Source organism: Aotus nancymaae, unplaced genomic scaffold, assembly GCF_030222135.1.
Source record: "Aotus nancymaae isolate 86718 unplaced genomic scaffold, 86718_ANA_hifiasm-v0.15.2.pri h1tg000003l, whole genome shotgun sequence".
In the NCBI taxonomy this organism is placed as follows: Eukaryota; Metazoa; Chordata; class Mammalia; order Primates; family Aotidae; genus Aotus; species Aotus nancymaae.
In genome coordinates, this window is record NW_026988414.1 from 71,939,062 (window position 1) to 71,959,413 (window position 20,352).

Below are 20,352 nucleotides of genomic sequence, written 5' to 3' on the forward strand. Positions count from 1 at the left end.
TCCCAAGACTCCAGGATTCCCCACTGACCTCACCCCCACCCCCATCCCTGGCTCCTAGAACAAGGTAGCATCTGTTGGAATTTTTTTATTTAAATAAAATATACAATACGGCGCATTTACCGGTTTCTGTTTTAAAAGTGGAAGATTTGAAAATTCCTTGTAGGTGACTGGGGGTGGGAGGGCCAATGCCTGCACCTGGCTGTCCCAATCTCTGCAGAGTGGCCGGGCTGGGTCAGAGCTGTTACAAAATGCATGTGTGTAAGTAGAGGAGAGGGTGGTTAGGCCAGGCCCTGATGGCAAGGGGGATCCTCGCGGCCCTGGACCCTCCATCTCCACTCCTGCTGCCTCCGGGACGAGACTGTGTGTTTGGATCCAGTCCTGCTGCCTCTCAGAGCTGCCTTCCTTAAGGGGAAGGGCTGTGTGCAGAACTCAGGTTGAGGCTGTTGAGTCCTTCCAGTTCCCAGAACCTTCTGAAGCCAGCAGAGTAGAGACCAGTGCTAGGCGGCATCCAGTCTTTACCTAAGATCCCAGGAACCTTCACCTACCTCCCTCCTGGAGCACTGCCTCCCACTCCCTACAGCCCATCTACGGAGACATCAGCCTGTCCCACATCCCAGGATAGCTCAAGGCAAAACCCGATCTTGCCAACATTCTGGCTTGCAGCATGGATGGTTCTGCATGGACAATGTGGGACCAGCCCTTCTCATGATTTGGGGATGGAAGCCATACCTGCTCTGGCCCTGCAGGCAGGGCAGACCCCTGACCTTGGCTCTGGCAGGATCTCATTTCTCATTTGGGAGGGAGCGGTGCCTCCAAGGGCATCTGAGCTGCTTTCTCATTCCCGAAATCTAGAAATTGCTTATGGCTCCTAGTTGGCAGAACCAAGCCCAGTCAATCCCTTAGTCTGTCATCCAAGGCCGTCCCTCTGATCCCTCAGCCTGTGGATCCCCTCCCAAAGCCCTGACCCACTACCCTACAACCACCTCAGGAATATACCCGCTACACACTCCATCCCGCCCACCGTTCCCTCCCTCTCTCCCTGTTCCTACATCTCAAGGCCTGGCTCCCACCCACCTCCAGCCACACACCTTCCTTGGGCCCTTAGGGAGGCCCAGCCACCTCCTGAGTCCTGAGATTTTAAGTCTTGGAGCCCTCAGCCAAAGCTCCCTGGGCTCTCACATAGCTCGCTGGAGCAATAGGCTGGGCATATGAGGGGCAGAAGAAATGTGATTTATTGAGCACCTACTATGGTATGTGCCAGGCGCTGGGCTGGGCATTTCACATATAGATTTTTCTCATCTGGTCCTCATAGGTCCTTGTGAGGTGGTACCATAATGATTCCCATTTTACAAATGAGGTGACAGAAAGCTCAAGTAACTTGCCCAAGGTCACACAGCTAAGAAGTGGCAGGGCTGGGGTTCGAACCCCGGCCTGACTGCTGCTAAAATCTGGTCTCTTCCTTCTGCACCATGCTTGGGGGACCATCTACCTCAGCCCCCCTCAACACAGTTTTCTGATGGAAGGAACGCAGACTTGGGCCTCAGGCAGGTGTCGATTTGAACCTCAAATCAGTCCCCACTCTGCCACTCCTAGTTACATGATTCTGGAAAAATTACCCAAAATGCTCTCTGTATCTGCTAAACGGGGAGAATCAAAGTACCCGCCCCATGGTCTTTATGAAACTGAAGGAGTTAATGTGTCTAAAGTGTGAAATCAGTGCTTGGCACAGAGCAGACTCAATAAACAGAAGTTCCCCTCACCTCCCACTGTGCAGATGGGAACACTGACGCCCCAGAGGTGGCGGGATGTGCTTGAGGCCCTAGGAAAGGAGAGTCTTCCACTTCCACATGGTGAGCGGTCGCTGGGACTGGATTTGAGACCAGAGGTGGGGAGAGAAGGGGCCCGCTGCGAAGTCCTGGGGGTCCCCTTCCCTGAGGACTGGAGAGAGAACGTCCCTAGACCACGCAGTGCACAGCCTGCGGGCCAAGGTGGGTTGCTGGATGTAAGGTGACCTGGGCTTCCTGGCAACATGGGGTTAAACTAGATTGCACACAGGTGTGCGCACGTGAGTGGCTATCTACACCGCTCTACAGAGCGCTACATAGCTATACATATACACATCTTACATACATATACATATGCATATTCATAGACAGATCTTGCTACGTTTACAGTAGAAAAAATGCTAGGCCCGCAGGGCCCTGGCCCTTTTCTCCCAAGGTCGCAGGCATCTGAGGCTCCCCAGGGCAGGCCCCAGGGCAGCCCCTTCCTGGGGGCAGAGTGGAGCTCCAAGTCACGGTTAAGGAGCTGATGGCAGCTGTCCCTCTAAATGAACACAATGACACATCTGCTCTAGGAACCCCCAACACCAGCCTCCCTCACCCCTGCCCAGCCCCGGAGACCCCATCTGCCTTCCTCTGGCTTTTGCGTTTGGGACCTGCCTGCCCCCTCTCTCCCCCCTCCCCCTCCCTCCCTCTCGTGCTGAGTATTAAAATAGTCTATAAAAGCAAGTGACCAAAAATCTATAGCTCTAAGAATACCTGGTTATTTTCTGCTGTCTTTTGTTTTTCTGGTGTGTGTGGTTTTTAAATGCTAATTATTACTGTTATTGGTGTATCTCCTAATCACAGTTAAACCTGAAGGAAGAAAGAAGGGAGAGAAAAGAGAGAAGAGGGAAGGGCCCAGCTCACAGATTGGACGGCAGTTTGGAGCGCACTGGCTCAGGCCTGGCCCCAGGTTCCCTCTGGGGTCCAGCAGTCAGAGGGGGCCCCCCAGAAGAGGTGGCTCTTGCCCCAAACAAAGACAGAGGGGGTGGCAAAGAACCTGAGGATGTCTTCCGAGGCAGAGTGACATGCTGGCCGGGGATGGCACCATAGGGCCTCCCAAGGGGACCGAGGCCCCCGCTGCTCCCACTGCCCCCGCTGCTGCCCCCGGCCCTGGGGAAGAGCGTGAAGGCAGCCACGGACTCCCCTGAGGAGTGTGGGGAGGCTCTGCGGAGAGTCTGCGCCCCGTCCTGAGGCAGGGCTGGCTGAGATGCGGAGATGAGCTTGAGGTCCTGGGTGAGGCGGCCAGGGGTGAGAGGGGGCGTGCCCCGGCGCTGGGGGACCTGGGGTGGCGGGGGGCTGGATGCAGGTGGCAGGAGCAAGGAGCCATGGGAGCCAGAGGCCCGGGGTGGGGCACTCGGGAAAGTTCTTGGGGGACCTGGGCTGTGGCCGGGGGAGCTGAGACCTCCTCGGAGAGGAAAGGCTATAGGGGAAGCCCCCCCAGAGGCCCCTGCCACAAGGGACGGTGGCTCAGGCTGCCGTGGGGGTGTCTCTGGTGTGCTTGGTAGACCAGCGGCCAGACCAGGGGATAAGTCCCCTGGAGGCTGGCCCAGCTGCCCAGGGCTAGATGACGGGGACCTGGAGGAGGGTGGGGGTGGCAGGAAGTGCTCCGGGAGTCCCAGGCCTCCCCGGGCCCCGGGCAGCGCAGGAGGTGGCTGGGCAGCCTGCGGGGAGCGGGCGCCTGGCTGCAGCGGGGTGAGCAGGGGAGAGTCGGAGGAGGACAGGGAGCCACCCAGCGCCTTGTGGAAGTGGCCAAACCCAGCTGTGGTGGTGGCGGCTGCAGCGGCTGATGGTGTGGGAGCGGAGGGGGAGCCGCAGGCCCCGGGGGGTGGGGAGGAGCTGGATGAGGGCAGGAGTGGGCTCAGTCCGGCCGGGGCAGAGAATCCAGCCAGCTGTTGGATGTGGAAGGAGGATGATGATGGCGTGTCCACCTGGGATGGGCTGCTGGCGGGCGAGGCGGAGCCCAGCGCAGAAGGGATCAGGGACTGCAGCCGCTTCAGGTGCCTTGGCGTCTGCCCAGCACCGAGGTTGCCCAGCCCAGGTCCTGGGGGAGGACGGAAGATGGCAGCAGGCAGGCGAGGGTGGTGGGTGAGGGCGATGGCCACAGAAGTGGTGGCAGCGGCAGCCTGCAGCGGTGCCTGGATCAGCGGGGTCCAGATGACGGGCGTGGGGGTCGGGGTGGCAGAGGCGGCGGCCTGGACGCGGTGTGCGCAGTGGGCCATCTCCCGGTCGTGCTGCACAATCTGCTGGATGATCTCGTTCTCCTGGTAGTTGAAGACGCCAGAGTTGAGGTCGTGCTGGACTTTGTGGAGGAGGATGGAGTTCTTCTTGCCTGAGCCACGGAACAAGAGCAGGCACTCAGAGCAGAGCGGGGAAGGAGATGGGAAGCCCTGCCTAAGCTCCCCCCACCGCCAACCCACCCCACCTGTGGCCCATCCCCCTCACCGATTCGGTCCAGGCGGTCCAGCGCCACAGTCTCGAAGGCCCTTCGCATCATGGGGTACTCCTCCAGCACCTCGTTGAAGTTGTCCACACTCAGCGAGTAGAGGCGGCAGTAGGTGTCGGCCCTCACGCTGGCTGTGCGCCGGCCCCGGGTCAGCAGGCAGATCTCTGTCAGGACACCAGGACTCAGGGTGGGGCATGCACAGCCTGTCCAGGTCACAGGAACTGCCCACCCTGACCTTGGTCCTGACTGCCTGGCATAGAAGCCTTGGCAGGTTTACAAGGCTCTGCCCCCAGACTGTGGCACACTGGATGCCTCTTCCCCACCGAATGGGGGCTGGACAGTCTTTCCCATCTTTGTGATATACTCTCTGCTATGGACTGAATGTGTTCCCCCAAAATTTATATGTTGAACTCCTAATCCCAGCATGATGGTATTTGGAGGTGGGACCTGGGGAGGTGATTAGATCACAAGGGTGGAGCCCTGATGGATGGAGTTAGTGCCTTTATAGGAAGAGGCAGGGAGCCGACTCATCCTCCTTCTGCCACATGAGGACACAGCGAGAAGCCAGCAGTGCAGCCCAGAAGAGGGCCCTCACCCGCCCCAGCCACGCCGGCCCCTCAGCTCAGAGGGCCAGCCTCCAGAACTGTGAGGCATACATTCCTGTGGCTTACAAGCCACCCAGTCTATGGCATTTTTGTGAGTCAAAGAGCCCAGACTAAGACACCTCTCTCCTGGGCTCACAGACGCCTCCCTCCAGGCTGTGGGCACGAAGGGTGCTCACTGCCTCTGTCCCCTGAGTGTCTCCCCAGCCTGTCCTCTGGGAGCAGTCGCCCCGTCCCCAAGGGCCCAGGGCTGCCTCACCTCCAAAGTAGGAGCCGTCAGCCAGCTTGGTCTCCTTGTTGCCCTTGGTGAGCACGCTGACCACACCGTGCTGGATGAAGTACATCTTCTTGCCGATGGTGCCTTCCCGGATGATGTAGTCCCCGGGCTGGAAGACCTCGAAACGCAGCTTGGTCAGCATGGACGTCACAAAGTTGGGGTCCGCGTTGGCAAACAGTGGCATGGAGGCCACCAGCTTCCGGCAGTTAAAGTTGATGATCTCCTGCCAGACAGGGTGGATTGGGACATGGGAAGGAGGAGGTGAGGGGATCTGGCTGCCAGGAAGGCCTGACTACCCACCCCTCCATGCAGGGCCGCTGCACAGCTCACCTCCCGCAGGGGCTCGCTCAGCTCGCCCAGGATGCTCTCCTCATCGAACATCTTGCCCTGGTAGCGGTGCTCGTAGTAGTCATGGATGCGTTGCCGGGTGTCAGGCGGGAGCTTGTGGAAGGACATGTACTGCTCCACCTGCTTATACTGAGGCCGGGAAAAGGGGGTGTCAGCTCCGTGCAGCCAGCCCCACTGTCCCAGCAGGCACCACATCCGGGCACCCACCCTGGGGGCTTTGTTGGCCAAACTTGGTTCCTTGAGATCTGAGGTCTATGGTGTGGATATGACCTCACTGTGCTCCAAACAACTGCCCAGGCTCCCAGCTGCTTGGCGTGGAGGAGGGGGCCCCACCAGCATCTGGTCCTGCGTTCAATACTGAGGAGGCGAGTCGGGGGCAGCAGAGTGTGGACAGTGGTATTCTCAAGAGCAGGACGAGGGATGGGAGGTATTGATTAGGCAACCACACAGACCTCTCCTGGATGGGAAGCAGAGGAAGTCCCTATAACCCCAGCAGCAATCCAAAATGGGGAGGCCTGTCTGCATCTGTGTGTGCTCCAAAGAGGTGGGAACGCAGAACTGCTGCAGAGAAACCACAGCACCGGGGCCCAGACAGAAGGAGGGTTGAGAAATGACATTTCCTAAACTCCTTCCAGCCACCCTGGCCTCTGACTGTGCGAAGTTATGCCAAGTCCCAGGGGACAGTGACTTCCTGGCTGGTTATAGGGGCAGAGGCAGCCGGAATACCTGGAGCTGTGTTTTAGAGAATCCCTCCCCTGACCCCCAGAGAACAGGCAGGGGTAGGGAGGCAGGGTCTGGACATGGGGCAGGAGTTAAAAGGTTGAAGTGGTCCAGGTGAGAGACAGACATGGGGATGGAGGAGAGGGAAGAAAGACATTTAAGAAAAATTTATTGGGCAGACTTAGATATTAGCCAAAGGATAAACATTTGAAAGTCTCAAATGAAAAGCCACAGGCACCCTGACTCTGGCCCAAAAATAAACTCTGATGCTCTTTCTTTTTTTTTCTTTCTTTCTCTTTGTTTCTTCTTTCTTTCCTTTTCTCTTTTCTTTCTTTTCTCTTTCTCTTTCTCTCTTTCTTTCTTCTTGTTAACACAGGGTCTCACTGTATCTCCCAGGCTGGAGTACAGTGACATGAACACAGCTCACTGCAGCCTCAACCTCCTGGGCTCAAGCAATTCTCCCACCTCAGCCTCCTAAGTAGCCGGGACTATAGGCACACACCACCACACCTGGCTAATTTTTGTATTTTTAGTACAGACAGGGCTTTGCCATGTTGCCCAGGCTGGTCTTGAACTCCTGGGCTCAAGAGATTAGCCCACCTCAGCCTCTCAAAGTGCTGAGATTACAGGCACGAGCCACCATGCCCAGCCTCCCAGACCCTTTTCCTTTTTCTTTCTTTCTTTCTTTTTTTTTGAGATGGAGTCTCCATCTGTCACCCAGGATGGAGTGCAGTGCCACAATCTTGGCTCACTGCAGTGCTGGCCTCCTGGTTTCAAGCAATTCTCCTGCCTCAGCCTCCCTGAGTAGCTGGGACTACAGGCACTCACCACCACGCCCAGCTAATTTTTTTTTTTTTTTTTTTTTTTGCAGTAGAGACGAGGTTTCCCCATGTTGGCCAGTCTGGTCTTGAACTCTTGACCTCAGGTGATCTGCCTGCCTCAGCCTCCCAAAGTGTTGGGATTATAGGCGTGAGCTACCGCACCCAGCCCCATACGCTTTTTCTAAACTAATCCCTGATCCTGACCCCAGACTAAATCCTAGCCTTGGTCACACACAGAGCCCTGACCGCACTCACATGCTGAGCCCCACCCCAGTCACAGGCTGGTCCCTGGTGCTGGCTCCAGAACGATCCTTCACCTGGGCCTGGGCTACGCCCTGACATTTGTAGCTCAATGCCTTCTCTACCTCCCCTCCGGTCTGCTTCCTTCTAACTCAGGGCCCTGAGTTCCAGCCAGGCTAATTTCTCTGCCACCACACCTATGTTCATGCTCGTCCTGATGCCTGGTCCTAGATACCTGGCCTGAGATCATGCCACTGTACTTCAGCCTGGGAGAGAGTAAGACTCCGTCTCAGAAGGAAAGAAGGCTTCTCTAAGAGGTGAGGCTGGACATGGAGAGGGTGTCAGGTGGAGAGGGGGCAGGAGAGCTGCGGGTGAAAGCCCGTGTCTGGGCCCAGCGGCAGGAGTGGGCATGGGGAGAGAGGTCTGGCCAGGCTGGAATAAAGGGTGCAGGGCCCAGGGCGGGAGCTAGGCATGACAGCAGAGCCCCAGTTATGACCCTTAGATGCCAGGCTGGGGAAACACACTTAGGAGTTAATCTACATCTTCAGAGCAATGTGAAGTCCTGGAAGAGTTTTAATAGGATCAGGCTGATGTGTTTTAGATGCCGCTCCAACTGCTGTGTGAGGTGTGCAGTGCAAGGTGCCAGGGCAGAACCTGCTTAGCTGATAAACCTGGGGGAGCTTACTCGAAACCCCCATGGCCTGACACCCAGTACCGCCCCCGCCCTGCAGATGAGGAAACAGGACCCGAGCTGTGGAGGTGCAGGCCCACACTCAGAGCTCGGTGGCGGCGAAGCTGGGGCAGGACCCAGGCGGCCTGACTCCGGGCCACGGGACTCATTCTCTGTGGTGAAGGGGCTGCTGTTGAGACCCCAGGGAGAGATGAAGCTGGTGACCGGGGAGGGTGGCTGGGATGCAGAGAAGGAGCCGTGGCTTTGAGGTAGGCACTGATGACAGAGAGGCTCCTAGTCTCTGGCCTGAGCATCTGGGAAGAGTGGCGGCTTGGAGTGGAGAGGGCTGGGCAGACTTTTCATTACAGACAGGAGGGGCGCGGGGTGTCCAGGGAGGCATGAAATAAACCTCCTGGAGCAGAGAGATGAGGTGGGGATGCTGATGCCACACGGGCCCCACTGCGCAAAGATGGACGCACAGCCTGTGGGGCCAGGTGGTGAAACCACAGCACCGGGGCCCAGACAGAAGGAGGCTGTGAGGTGGAGGCCCAGCCCCTGTCCAGTGGAGGAGGGACCCATGTGCGGGTCCTCCCTGGGTGGGCCTACCTTTTCCTGGTACTGGCGCCGGGAGGAGTCCAGGGACTGGATGAGGGCAGTGGCGTGGCCGATGAACATGGCGTAGCAGGTGGCACCCACAATCATGCTGAGCATGGTGAGCCAGACGTCGGACATGCCCACCGGTGCCTGCCGCCCATAGCCGATGCAGAGCATGTGGCTCATGGCCTTGAAGAGCGCGTAGGAGTACTGCTTCCCCCAGGAGTTGTTCTGTGGACAGACGGACGGGTGGGAGCAACGGATGAGAGGGAAGGTCCTTCTCACTAGCAAGAGAAGGCCCTGCCACCTCCTCCCCTCAACCTAACTTTCTTAGTGGCTGGGCCCAGGGCTCCCCGAACTTGCTGTTGGCTGAAAGCCCTGGGTGAGGGGCAGGAGGCCCTCAGAGGCAGCCTGTGCTGCCAGCGAGTCCCCCACTTGCACCTTCCTCTTGCAGTGGGGTCAGGGATCGGACTGGAAGCCCCAGTAAAGGTATGGGAGCCAGCTCCTAACCCCATCTCTGGCCCCCGTGTGTCAGCTTGGCGCTTCCTGGCTGGGTAGCAAAGGCCCGGGGCTGAGCCACCCTGCTGTCCTGCCCTTGCTAAAACAGCTCCGTCCCCACCCCCTAAACAGCGGCCAAGTGAAGCCCATTTCCCCACTGACCTCAATTATAAAACCAGATATGCTTCCCCTGGGGGGACAAGCTCCGGCAGACTCAGCCGAAAAACACTGTCCTCATTTTGGGTGAGCAAAAGTCAACGCTGTGAGCTAACTGGCCTCCTGCAGGAACCCTGCCCGCCTCTGCCAGGACTGCGGCCACCAGTTCTCCTCCCACTACCCCCAAGGCAAACTCTCTGGAACACACAAGGCGTGGGGACAGGAGGAGGGAAGCTCTTGGCTATTTTTGTCTACAAAGCCAGTCGGTGTCTCAAGGAAGGCTCAGCGTGGGAACACTGGGACCGGAAGGGCCATCTCTTGAATTTAGTGCATGTGTGGGCCTGCCATCCTCAAACAGAGAGGACATTGCCCCAAATGAAGGCCAGTTGAACCAGACAGATGCCAGCACCGGCCACCTCCCTGGTGTCTTTCTGCTCACAGGGCAGATGCATGCGCCACAGTCCAGAAGCCTACCCAGGCTCACAGAGCACCAGCTGGAGGCCCAGCCCCCGGGGAAAGGCCCAGGAGCCTGTGAGCCTCAAGCCACATTCAAGGTCACCCAGACTGCCCTGAACAGAGCTGAGCTGGTTCCTTGGGTCTGGTGGCTCAGTCTAGACTGGAGTGGGGGCCAGCAAGGCTGATCCCCAGGGGTGGAAGGAGCCTGGGTTCCCAGCCTTGGGGAACCGGGGCAGGCCCCCAGCGGCCTCCAGTCAGGGCTTCCGGGCTTTACTGCTGAGCCTCTGGGAACCCAGAATTCAATCCATATGGCCGATTCATTTACACTTAGCTCATCAAAAGGCTGTTTTGTAAAGGCCTGTTAGATGCTGAAAGAAGCCTCAGGGTCTCTTTCGCCTCTTTCAAAACCAATTCTTCCTCCCCTGGGGCCCTGGGAATTTGCCTTCAAACCAAACCAAACTGACTGGGAGGGAGCCTGGGAGAGGCAGGGGTCCACCAGAGACAGAGAAAGGCTCACAGCTCCAGGGTGTCTTCCGTCCTGCCTGGAGCCCAGCTCATCCACAGGGGGACTGGAAACTCTGCCCTGTGGCTTCCGAGGTCCTAAGTCCAACTTCTCTCCTGCAGCCTGACCCACTTGCAGGGTTGTAGGAATAGGGTGGGGTCAGGCTCCATCCTGCCTGCCCTCCCCATTGGGACTCCACCTGGGACCAGGATATGCTGGCGGATGGGGGCAGCCCAGCTCTGCTGGAGTAGAAAGTGGCCACGCATGATTCTGGGAGCCTGTGTGGGCTCTGAATAGTACCCTCGAAGGCGTCTGTTTTCTTGGGCTCTATTTTTTTAAATTTTTATGTATTTATTCATTTTGAGACAGGATCTTGCTCTGTCATCCAGGCTGGAGTGCAAGTGAGCTCAAGATCCTCCTGTATAGCAGACACACGTGCTTGCCACCACAGCCGGCTAATTTTTAAAAAATTAATTGCATTTATTTTTCGTAGAGTCAGGGGTCTCCTTATGTTGCTCAGGCTGGTTTCCAATTCCTGGTTTGAAGCGATCCTCCTGCCTCGGCCTCCCAAAGTGCTGGGATTACTGGTACGAGCCACTGCACCCAGCCTCAGGCTCAGTTTTTAAGGACTTGGCTTCTAGGGGGCAGAGGCAAGAGGGCAGGTGCTGCCAGCTGGCGTTGCCACACCTGATACAACCCAAGGATGCCCAGGTCTTAGTCTCCCTGGGCAAAATCGAGGCCAAATATTGAGGCTCACAGTTGCAATGGAGGCTGTGAGAAGGTGGAGATACCAGTTCCCAACACAGAGCTGTGACTGGATTCCTGGACTGGCAGCACACGATTGGGCCTACACCGGGTAGAGCTATGTGCCCCTAAGCACCGGGCAGCACTCAGCTCCTACATGCTGGAACTCAGAAGTTCCAAGCCCACATCTCACCTCCCTACCTCTGGAGAGCCCGTCTATGGCCCAGAGAGAGGGCCGTGCTGGGTGCACTCACCACCATGTTGTTGATGGACACCCAGCAGTCGTCAGGGAAGTCCTGCAGCATGGGCACCAGGAACTGCAAGCAGCCGTCCCAGTGGCAGAGCAGAAGCATCATGCCGATGAGATTCACAATGCGCACCACAGCGCTGGCCAGGTCGTACGTCATATGGAAGATCTGCCAGCAGAAAAAGAGAGGTTGGCCGGGATAGGTGAGCGGCCAGGAGGGGCAGCGGCCCCTTTCCCTGCCCTGCAGCTGCTGGCGGGCATCGCTCTGCACAGACTCCGCAGGGCACCTGCTCGGTGCAAGTCCAGGTTGGGGGTGGGGTGGGAGGGCATCACTCCAGGCCTCGGAAGAGGAAAACTGCAGGCTGCAGGGTCTCAGAGGGACATCTCCTGGCATCTGTACAGATGGTCGGGGGGGATCTTCCTGAAAGGTCTAGCCATTCAGGACATGTGGAAGGACACCTGGAGCCCCATGCAGCCCAGAAGCGGGCAGAGAAGCCACTTCTTCAGCTTGCCTGGGATGTGAGGACACCAGGGAGAAAAGCCCACCAGCCTGAGGCTCCTCAGGGAACCAAGGTGTGCAGACATGCCAGGGGCGTGTTTCCCTAAATCTATCACTAAATTCTCAGGACCCACACAGGGCAGCCACGGAACTGCAGAGTAAGCAGCGCAGGCTCAGGTCCCAAGTTCAGGCAGACCTTGATCCCAAGCCCGGGTCTTACCCAGTTCCTAGCTATATAACTTTGAACCTCTCCGATCATGTTTTCTCATCTGGAAAATGGTGATAAAAATTCTTATCTGAGTGGGTTGTCAAAAGGATTAAATTATACATATAAAGTGCTTAGTAATGGGTAGAGGACTGTTCAATAAATTACAAACCATTATTAATTAAAAAGTTGTGATTAATAATTAATCTTCATGATTGGTTAATACGTCTTTGGGGTGATACTCTCCTTTACAGCACCCTCAACGCCAACCACCGCCATCAGCTCCTCTCCATTCCTGCAGCTCTGAGTGGGTGCTGCACTGTAGCTGGGAAGGGCCAAGGTGGGCATGTCCCCACCCACCTCCAAAGCTACCATGCTGGGGTCTCCTTAGTGACAGGGCAGTAGGGGATGGAGAGGTGGAGGCAAGTCTAGAGCAAAGTCTCTGGAAGTTCTGGCCTGGCTTCTGTGGCCCAGGAGACTTTGGAACGGGTCTAGCCACCTAACCCCCATTCTGACCCCTCCATACTATTTCCAGGCAAAGACATCTGTCTTGGAGGGGGGTTGAGTCCAAAGCCACAGAAACCTAGTTTAAGCCCATTTCAGATGTAGAAACTAGGCCCAAAGAGACAGAGCCTAGAAATGTCAGCCCCTGTCTGCTGGTCTTCCAGCTCCAGCCCTATAGCTACTGGCAGGATATTCTGATACTAGTGACCAGAGATGAATGACTTTTGTCCACAGCCCATCACCTGCAGTCACGCCCGCCTGTGGCCCCCATCAAGGGCATGACCCCAAGTGTTCCAGCTGCAAAGCTGGGAGTCTTTTTGGGATGAAGTGAGCAGTGAAAGGTTCGTGGGGTGTGGTAGCTTAAGCCTGTCCCATCATTTCCCCACGGCCCTGGTCACAGAGGGGACAACAGTGCCACACCTGACTGTGGACATGAAATTCCACAGCCATCCTCTATTTAAACTCACAAACGTCCTTTGCTGAAGATTTTGTTCATCCATTGTATACCAAGGCTCAGAGAATAAAGGAACTTGCCCAAGATGACGGTGGCAGTGGAAGGGCCAGATGTTGTAGCCAGGTCTGCCCGATTCTGAGGCCTGTAGCCACCATATTAGATATTAGATTAACCTAGTGAGGAAAGGTAGCTCTCAGTAGTTCCGTTTTGTGGATAAAACAACGCAAACCCAAAGTGGCTGAATGATATACCCAGATTCACAGAGCAAGCTGGACCCAAGACCAGGCGGGACTTCCCAGCTTCTCACCTCCCCAGGCCCTGCATTCAGTGCGATGATTGGACGGCGCTGTGTGCCCTGCAGCCCAGCACCACTGGGGCACAGACCAGCTCTGGGGCTGTCAGCGTCTGAGCTCCTGACTGAATCGACAGCGCTCAGCCTCTGCCATGGCCTGGAAGGAATGATGGGCGCTGGAGGGCAGGCTGGTCTGTGGCTGGGCTGGGGCCTGGGTCTGGGACGCAGAGCAGATCTGAGTATGAAGCTGGGGTCTCTGGTCCATTCTCTGCGGCTGTGCTCAGGGACCTAGATCTTGAGGCCCTGAGGCTCTCCCCAGAGGTCCCTGAGCACCAGAGCCCCCAGCACGAGCCTAGGGGAAGATCCCACTTTTGCCTCCATAACACTTAGGTGAACTTGACATGTCCGTGACCTTGAGCAAATCCTAACCTTTTTGCCTTGGTTGACCAGGATGCCACTAGCTCCCCAGCTTGCCCAACCCCCTGGTGTCTGAGCTAAGACACCAGAGGTTTGGGGAGGGTGAGCGACACAGGACCAGTCAGTCTCAGAGCCGGCCATCCTCTGCACCCACCTCCCCACCACACCACCTCAGCCTCCCCAACTCAAACAAGCTAGACATCTGTCCCCGGCTTTGCAAGGCTGCTTGTGAATTAAACTAGCTAGGAAAGTGCTCTGGGCACACCCACCATAGAAACAGGCTGGGGTCATTATTATTAAGCTCCTTCACTTCCCAGCTGCTGGGACTAAACGTCTGTGTCCCTCCCAAAGTCCTATGTTGAAATCCTAACCCCTGATGTGATGGCATTTGGAGATAAGACCTTCGGAAGGTCATCAAGTCATGAAGTTGGCACCCTCATGAGTGGGATGGATGCCCTTATAAAGAGACCAGACGGAGATGGTCACTCTTTGTCCTGTGAGGGCACAGAGAGAAGGCAGCCGTCTACAAGTCAGGAAAAAAAGGACTCACCAGAAGCCCCCGTGCTGAGACTCTCAACCCAGACTTCCAGCCTCCAGAGGTGTGGGAAGCAGTGTTTGTTGTTTCAGCCCCACGGCCTCTGGTATTTCAGCCCCACGGCCTCTGGTGTTCGTGTTGTTGCAGGCCGAGCTGACTGAGACGGCAGCCTTCAGAACCCAGCCCTCTGCCACAGAGGGGAAAGTGGTGCAGGAGGCCAAGGGCGCTGGAGGCACGGACAGGGGCCCGTGGGGACAGGACGGCAGCCTCCCTGACGCACGCGGCCGAGTGCTGAGCTGGGGTAATGAGGCAGGCCTGCCCCAGCGTTGGAGAGTCCAGGACAAGAGGCAAATCAAGTTCCACAAGCCACAGATTTGGATATTTAAAGTCGTAAGTCAAGCCAACAGACTGTTAAAGGAAATATATTCTATCCTCCTACCTTGACAGAAGGCATCATCATGGTGCCCTGGAGGGCCAGGCTTGAAATGAGAACTCTTAGAAAATCACACCAGAGCACACCCCACCTCCCTTCTCTTCCCTGACTGTGCCCCCCAGTGGGGGACCCTGGCCCACAGCCAAGCCACATCCATGCCACTCCTGTGAACAGTCACTTGTAAGTGGGTCAAGGGGTGGGCACAGAGGCAGGATGGTCCCCTCAGGGCACAGCCTGGGAGGGGCCTGCACAGGCCCTGGCAGCAAGCTTAGAGGTGTCTGTGCCAGGAATGCAGGGTACCCAAGTGTGGTCAAGAGTTGCAAAGAGCGCCCCCCACCAGACTCCTCACTGTGGGGAGAGGAGCCCTCTGGAGTGTGGGCCAGCGGGGCCCTTCTTCCCTGGGGCTTGGGGCAGTGCCCTCAGAGGGACCCAAATGTCTATGCCATGCCTCCTGGAAGTCAGCCTGTGTCAGTGCCCAAGAAAGTCCCCCTCCATATGGGGGTCAGGGAGGAACGTCTCGCCCTTGCTTGCCCAGAGCTCACAATCTGGCTGGGGAAGGAAGCCACACCCAGGAAAGGGACTCGGGAACACGTGTGTAGAAACCCAGCAACAGAGGAAGCCAAGCAGGGCACACCGGGGAGGTCAGGAGAGAGGCTGGTCCAGGCTGTGAGCACCCCCAGCCCAGATGTTGCTGTGGGGCTGGACAGCACAGCTGGTGGCAGAGCCCACAGCCATAAGCACGCCGTTCTCCTCCCACCCCGGCAGCAGGAATTCTGCTGAAGGTTTCTTTAGCTGCTGAGGGTATCAAAGTCTAGGGCATCTCTGGAAGCACCCTGAGTGGGGTCTCCCTGGCTGAGGGGCTCCCCAGGATGCAACTGTGTTGCCCCCATCACAAGAGGCTGTGGAGCTTGGCAATGCTCCTCCTCTGATGAAGGTCAACTTCCCTGTGCTCCTTTCGAGCCCTGGGACACCCCCAGTTCCTTGCTTCTGTCATGCCTGAGACACAGGTGGACTCTAAGAGTGACATACGTGGGCTCATATGTCCAGCTGTCTCCCGTCTATCTCTACATGGACACATCATCCAAAAACTGTTTCCATCTCACAGCTGGTGTCGCCATTCGTGAGGCTGTGACAAAACCCCACCAGCCAGCCATGAGTCTCTCACCCCTCCCCACATCCCATCCACCAGCAATCCGGGTCCTTTAGGCTCCACTGCCTAAGTGGACATCTCAAAGCCATCTACTTCCCTCCAATCCCAATATGACCCCAATCTAAACACCCCCAAGATAATGGCCCCAACCACTTGATGAGGCTTCCCACCCCTCCAAGCCATTCTCAACCAAGCAGCTAGAAAGTCCTCTTGGAGACATAAATCAGACGATGTCACTCTCTTACCATAAACCTTCCAATGACTCCCCACTGCTGGGGAGTGAATATGTTCCAACTGCCAACTGTGGCCCTCTGCGTCCTGGTCCCCAACTACTGGCCTCCCCGACTCTGCCCCAAGCCATCTCTGGCCACAGTGGCCTTCTAGATGTCCTTAAAGCCTCAGGCCAGTTCGCGCTTACCCCAGGGCCTCGGTACAGGGCTTGATCTTCCATCTGCCTGCGCGTTGCCTCCAGCTCCTTCTTGTCATCCTGTCTGGGCTCAGAAGCCACTTCCATGGGAAGGAAGGACACTGGATCCCCGTGTGTCACACAGCCAAGGGCCCTCCCTTCCCATTCTCACCATGACTCTTCACCCTGATATATTTCCTTCCTGGAGTTCTCACCATCTGAAATGACATTCACCGACTTGTGTGCTGCTGCGCGAGGCAGGGCTCTTCTCCATTTCTCACTTCTGTGTTCCTCCATGCTTAGCACAAGCAGGCATCAGAAATATCTGCTGATTGCCTGAATAAATGTACATATGTCTAAAAGAATGAGTGGGTACCATATGGGAGCTTAAGAAAGCCTCCGGCCATGCTAGAAAGAGTCCCAGACCACAACGACTGCTCTTCTGGACAGATGACGCCGGGCCTTAAAGAGGGGCGTGCCTTTTCCTGCAATGACCTCCTTTCCTTCTGCATCACCTTTGTTTCTCTTTTCATCACTCCTTTTCTTCCAAGATCGGGTCCTTGTCTAATTTTGCCTGTACCGTGATCTCAGCAATGAACATGGCACAGAGCATGTGGTAAGGCTTCAGGAGCTGAGAAGGGCTTCGCAGTGAGGGTGGAGGCGACGATGACAGTGACAAGAATGGTGGTAGGCAGGGCTCCTGCTAGTATAGACATCTGAAGAACTAAAAGGCACCCGCTCTGGGCAGATGGCAGTCCATAGGGAACCGCCCCTGTCCCTGTGGGAAGAAGCAAGGTGCCTTCTCCTGCAGGGGACGCAGACTTCCGTGTCCTACTGAGAGCATGGTGGTGGTGAAGCCTGGGACTGCAGTGAGGACGGCTGCGGGCACTGGGGTGGTGGGTGCAGGTGGGAGGGCTGGAGGGGCGTGTTGCAGATGGTTTGCAGACACCACAAAGCTAGAGCACCAACCCTGCCAATCTGAGCTGCCTGGGAAGAGCTGATGGGGGCACATCCATTCAGGCTAGGGGGTGCCCTAGATCTGAGGACACTCACCTCACCTGCACCACTCTCTGGCACCCAGGAGGTGGTTGCTGAGAGCAAGGCTGGACGTTGCTGGGAGAGGCTGCTAAACACTGGTGTCCCCCCACTGTTGGCTGGGGCCACAGGCTACCCGAGAGTCAGCTGCACCAGGCAAATATTTGCCTTGCTCTTTATATTTCATTAAAACTCTTTCTTATGATGTTGGTTCTGACTTCAGGGATTGAGCACCTTCATTTCCAGGCCCCTTCAGGCCCTGCCAGGCAGGCGGTCTGGGCAGCTCGCTCTGCCACACGCAGCACTTGGGGAAGCCCTGCTCTCAGTCCTTCTGCAGTTTCTCAACTGCAGTGCAAGGACAGAGGCACACATCTTCCACTGTGGGTGGAAACTGCCTTTTCCACCCCAAGCCTCAGTTTCCTCAGCTGTGGAATGGGTCAGTAATTGCCAGCTCTCAGGGCTATCATGGGGGTCAGGTGAGATCATAGCCACCACTGGCACAGGGTAGGCACTCAGGACATGTTTGTTCCTTTCTTTCCCTCTTTCCTAGCCCTCCAAACAAAGAGTTGATTTCTCAGTCTTGAGGAGAGACCAGAAATTGGAGGTCAGGCTGCTGCCGTTTCCACCAAGGCCTCTTCCTGGGACCTGATTGAATCCCCTCCTGTGGATTCATTTTCTCCTCATGGAAGAACAACCAACTTCCACCTGTGTCTCAAGAACAAGTGTCTGTGTTGAAGACGGCAACCCCAGGCCTGGCGGAGCAGCTGGTGCATATGCATCCCGGGTGCAGCCTGATGGCAGCTGCACTGAGGGTCACGCTGGGTCCCTTCCTGGGCGCAGGAGACAGGGCCGGGACCCACGCCCTAGGACCACTCCTCCGCGTCATCTCCACTTTTCGCAGATGCCGAGCACCTGATTCTGAGATGAGGCAATCGGGGCCCACCGGAGGAGGGTACTCATCAGAGGCCACACAGCGGCCCCGGCTGGCCTCCTGCCTCCAGCCCCTCTTTGGCTATTTCAGGCTGCCGAGGGAGAGAAGAAGCTTCTGGGATGGGTCACTGGAGTGCTGGGCCTTGCAGGGTAACATCCAAAGAGGGGTAACCATGGTTTCTAACAATAGCCTCTCTGCCTGGAAAAAGCTCACACCTCGGAGGGAGGGAGGAGACGTGGCTGGAGAGGCTAGGGAGGGAGTCTGCTGACCCAGATCACCCAGGATGGAGGCAGAGGCTGGCATCCAAGATGGTGGCCCATACCTGCCCTAGACCACTCCACCTACGCTGACTCGCAAGACTGCCTGACTGCCACCAGCACTTGGGGGATCTCCTGGGGGCTTGGTCTGGGCCCGGCCGGGGGAGGCAGTGGAAGCTTGGGGACGAGGGCCTAGCTTCTTGCAGCTTCACCAGGTAGCGGCCTGGGGCGAGCTTTCCCCAGTCTGTGGGAGGTAAGCTCTCCAGCCCCACCCCAGGGCATCCTCCTTCACGCCCTGTGAGCTACCACAGGGTCTTCAGGATCCGCTAACATAAATTTCGCCAAGGGAGATGGGCGCCGGGGACTGGCCCCAGGGAGCCACAGCTTCAGAGAACATCAGCATGTACCTGGCAAGTGGGGAAACTGAGGCCCAAAGGAGGAAAGAGACTCACAGAGGGACTTGAAAGAGGAGATTAGGGCAGGGTTTTCTGTACTGAATACTCTCCCCAGCTCTCATATGGACCTAGGGCTTCAAAGGGTCTTTCTGCTGCTGCCTCTGGGCCAGGCGGAGCGGGGAGAAGCCCCTGGGCTGGAGTGGCCTGTTATGGTCCTGAGACAGGGTTCCTGGGGCCAGCTGGGAAACCCCAACCCATTACCAGAGGTTCAGTGAGAGCCCTAGGCTGGGCGGTGTGCCCGGCAGAAACTAGCTCAAAGCAATTTTCTCCCCAGCTGGTAGGAGAGATAAGGGTGTGTGTGGAAGGGCGAGAGTCATCCATCTGGCCTCCTGGGATCTCCTTCCTGCCCATGAGATGGGGCGGCACATCCAGTTCAGAGGCCTGACCCAAGGCCTCCTGGGGCCTCTGCCTCCCCAACAGAAAGGCCAGGACCAGTGCCTGACCAGTTCTGGGTGGCCCAGAGGGTGGCCAGGCCAGGCTGGCAGTGGGGACAGGAGCCCCGGGCCTGAGCTCCCAGGATGCATAACACGGGAATGTGAAAGACAAGCTTAGCTTCGCCCTAGGACTCACCCTGCGCAGCCACTGGCATCTCTACCAAATCCTACAAAAGACCAGAGCCCCCAGGCCCTGGAGAAGTAAGGTTGGCCCCTGGGGTAGGGCTGAGGCCTGGAGACACAAATGGATGCCAGAGGAGGGAAAGACCTGGCATGTCTCTGCTTTCCATGACAGTCTAGCTGTGGGTCTGAGAGACACAGAAGGGTGGGGGTTTCTCGGGGTCTGAGGCAGCCAACCTGGTCCCACATTTCCATCTGAGATGGAAACAAGGAAAAAAGCGTGTCGGGGTGTGAGGGGAAACATGCCTCCATCCTTCCTTCACAGCCCCTCAGAGTGGACCCAGCCACCACCCTCCAGAGCCACTGTCCCCTCTCAGCCCTCAGCTCAGACCACCTGCCACATCTGTGCACAACTCTGTCCCATAGGCACCTCCAACTTGACCTGTCACATAGATCTCCTCCCCGGCCACTGCCTCCCACTCTCCACCAGCAGTCATCCTGGTCCTTTGATTCCAGCGCCCACCCAGGACAGCATGGGTGGGTGCCCAGCAAGCACTGGCTAGACTGAATGAAGTCCAGTCCCTATGGAGGCACCCCAGCCATGAGAGGGAATAGTAATAGAATCAAAGTCATTCCCCTTCCATCCAAGAAAGCGGGAAGGGCACGGAACCGGGAGACAGGAAGCCCAGGCCAAAATCCCTACAACTGGGGCAGCTGGCCTTTCTGATCCTCAGTTTCCTCACTTGACATATGGGGATAATCAACCTTGCCCTGTTTCTCTTGCCAGCGAGGTGTGAAGAACCAAGGAAATGCTATTAAGACAACTGGGTGGAGAGGGATATATATATATATTTCTACAGACACGCATACATATGTATTTTTTGAGATGGAGTTTCACTCTTGTTGCCCAGGCTGGAGTGCAGTGGTACAATCTCAGCTCACTGCAACCTCTACCTCCTGGGTTCAAGCAATTCTCCTACCTTGGCCTTCTGAGTAGCTGGGATTACAGGCACCCGCCACCATGCCTGGTTAATTTTTTTGTATTTTTAGTAGAGACAGGGTTTCACCATGTTGGCCAAAC

General features: G+C 56.9%; 1 protein-coding gene across 1 annotated transcript in view; it reads right to left on the minus strand.

The window, feature by feature from the left end:
- Positions 1 to 72: 72 nt before the first annotated feature.
- HCN4 (hyperpolarization activated cyclic nucleotide gated potassium channel 4) overlaps positions 73 to 20,352 on the minus strand; it is a 48,181-nt gene continuing 27,901 nt past the window's right edge. Inside the window, exons 3-8 of the mRNA XM_021671380.2 lie at positions 11,152 to 11,313; positions 8,554 to 8,772; positions 5,479 to 5,625; positions 5,131 to 5,371; positions 4,269 to 4,433; positions 73 to 4,155 (exon numbers count right to left, since the gene is read on the minus strand). Of these exons, the coding sequence (XP_021527055.2) occupies positions 2,687 to 4,155; positions 4,269 to 4,433; positions 5,131 to 5,371; positions 5,479 to 5,625; positions 8,554 to 8,772; positions 11,152 to 11,313 (2,403 nt within the window). The 3' untranslated portion in view covers positions 73 to 2,686. The remainder of the gene's footprint in view (positions 4,156 to 4,268; positions 4,434 to 5,130; positions 5,372 to 5,478; positions 5,626 to 8,553; positions 8,773 to 11,151; positions 11,314 to 20,352) is intronic.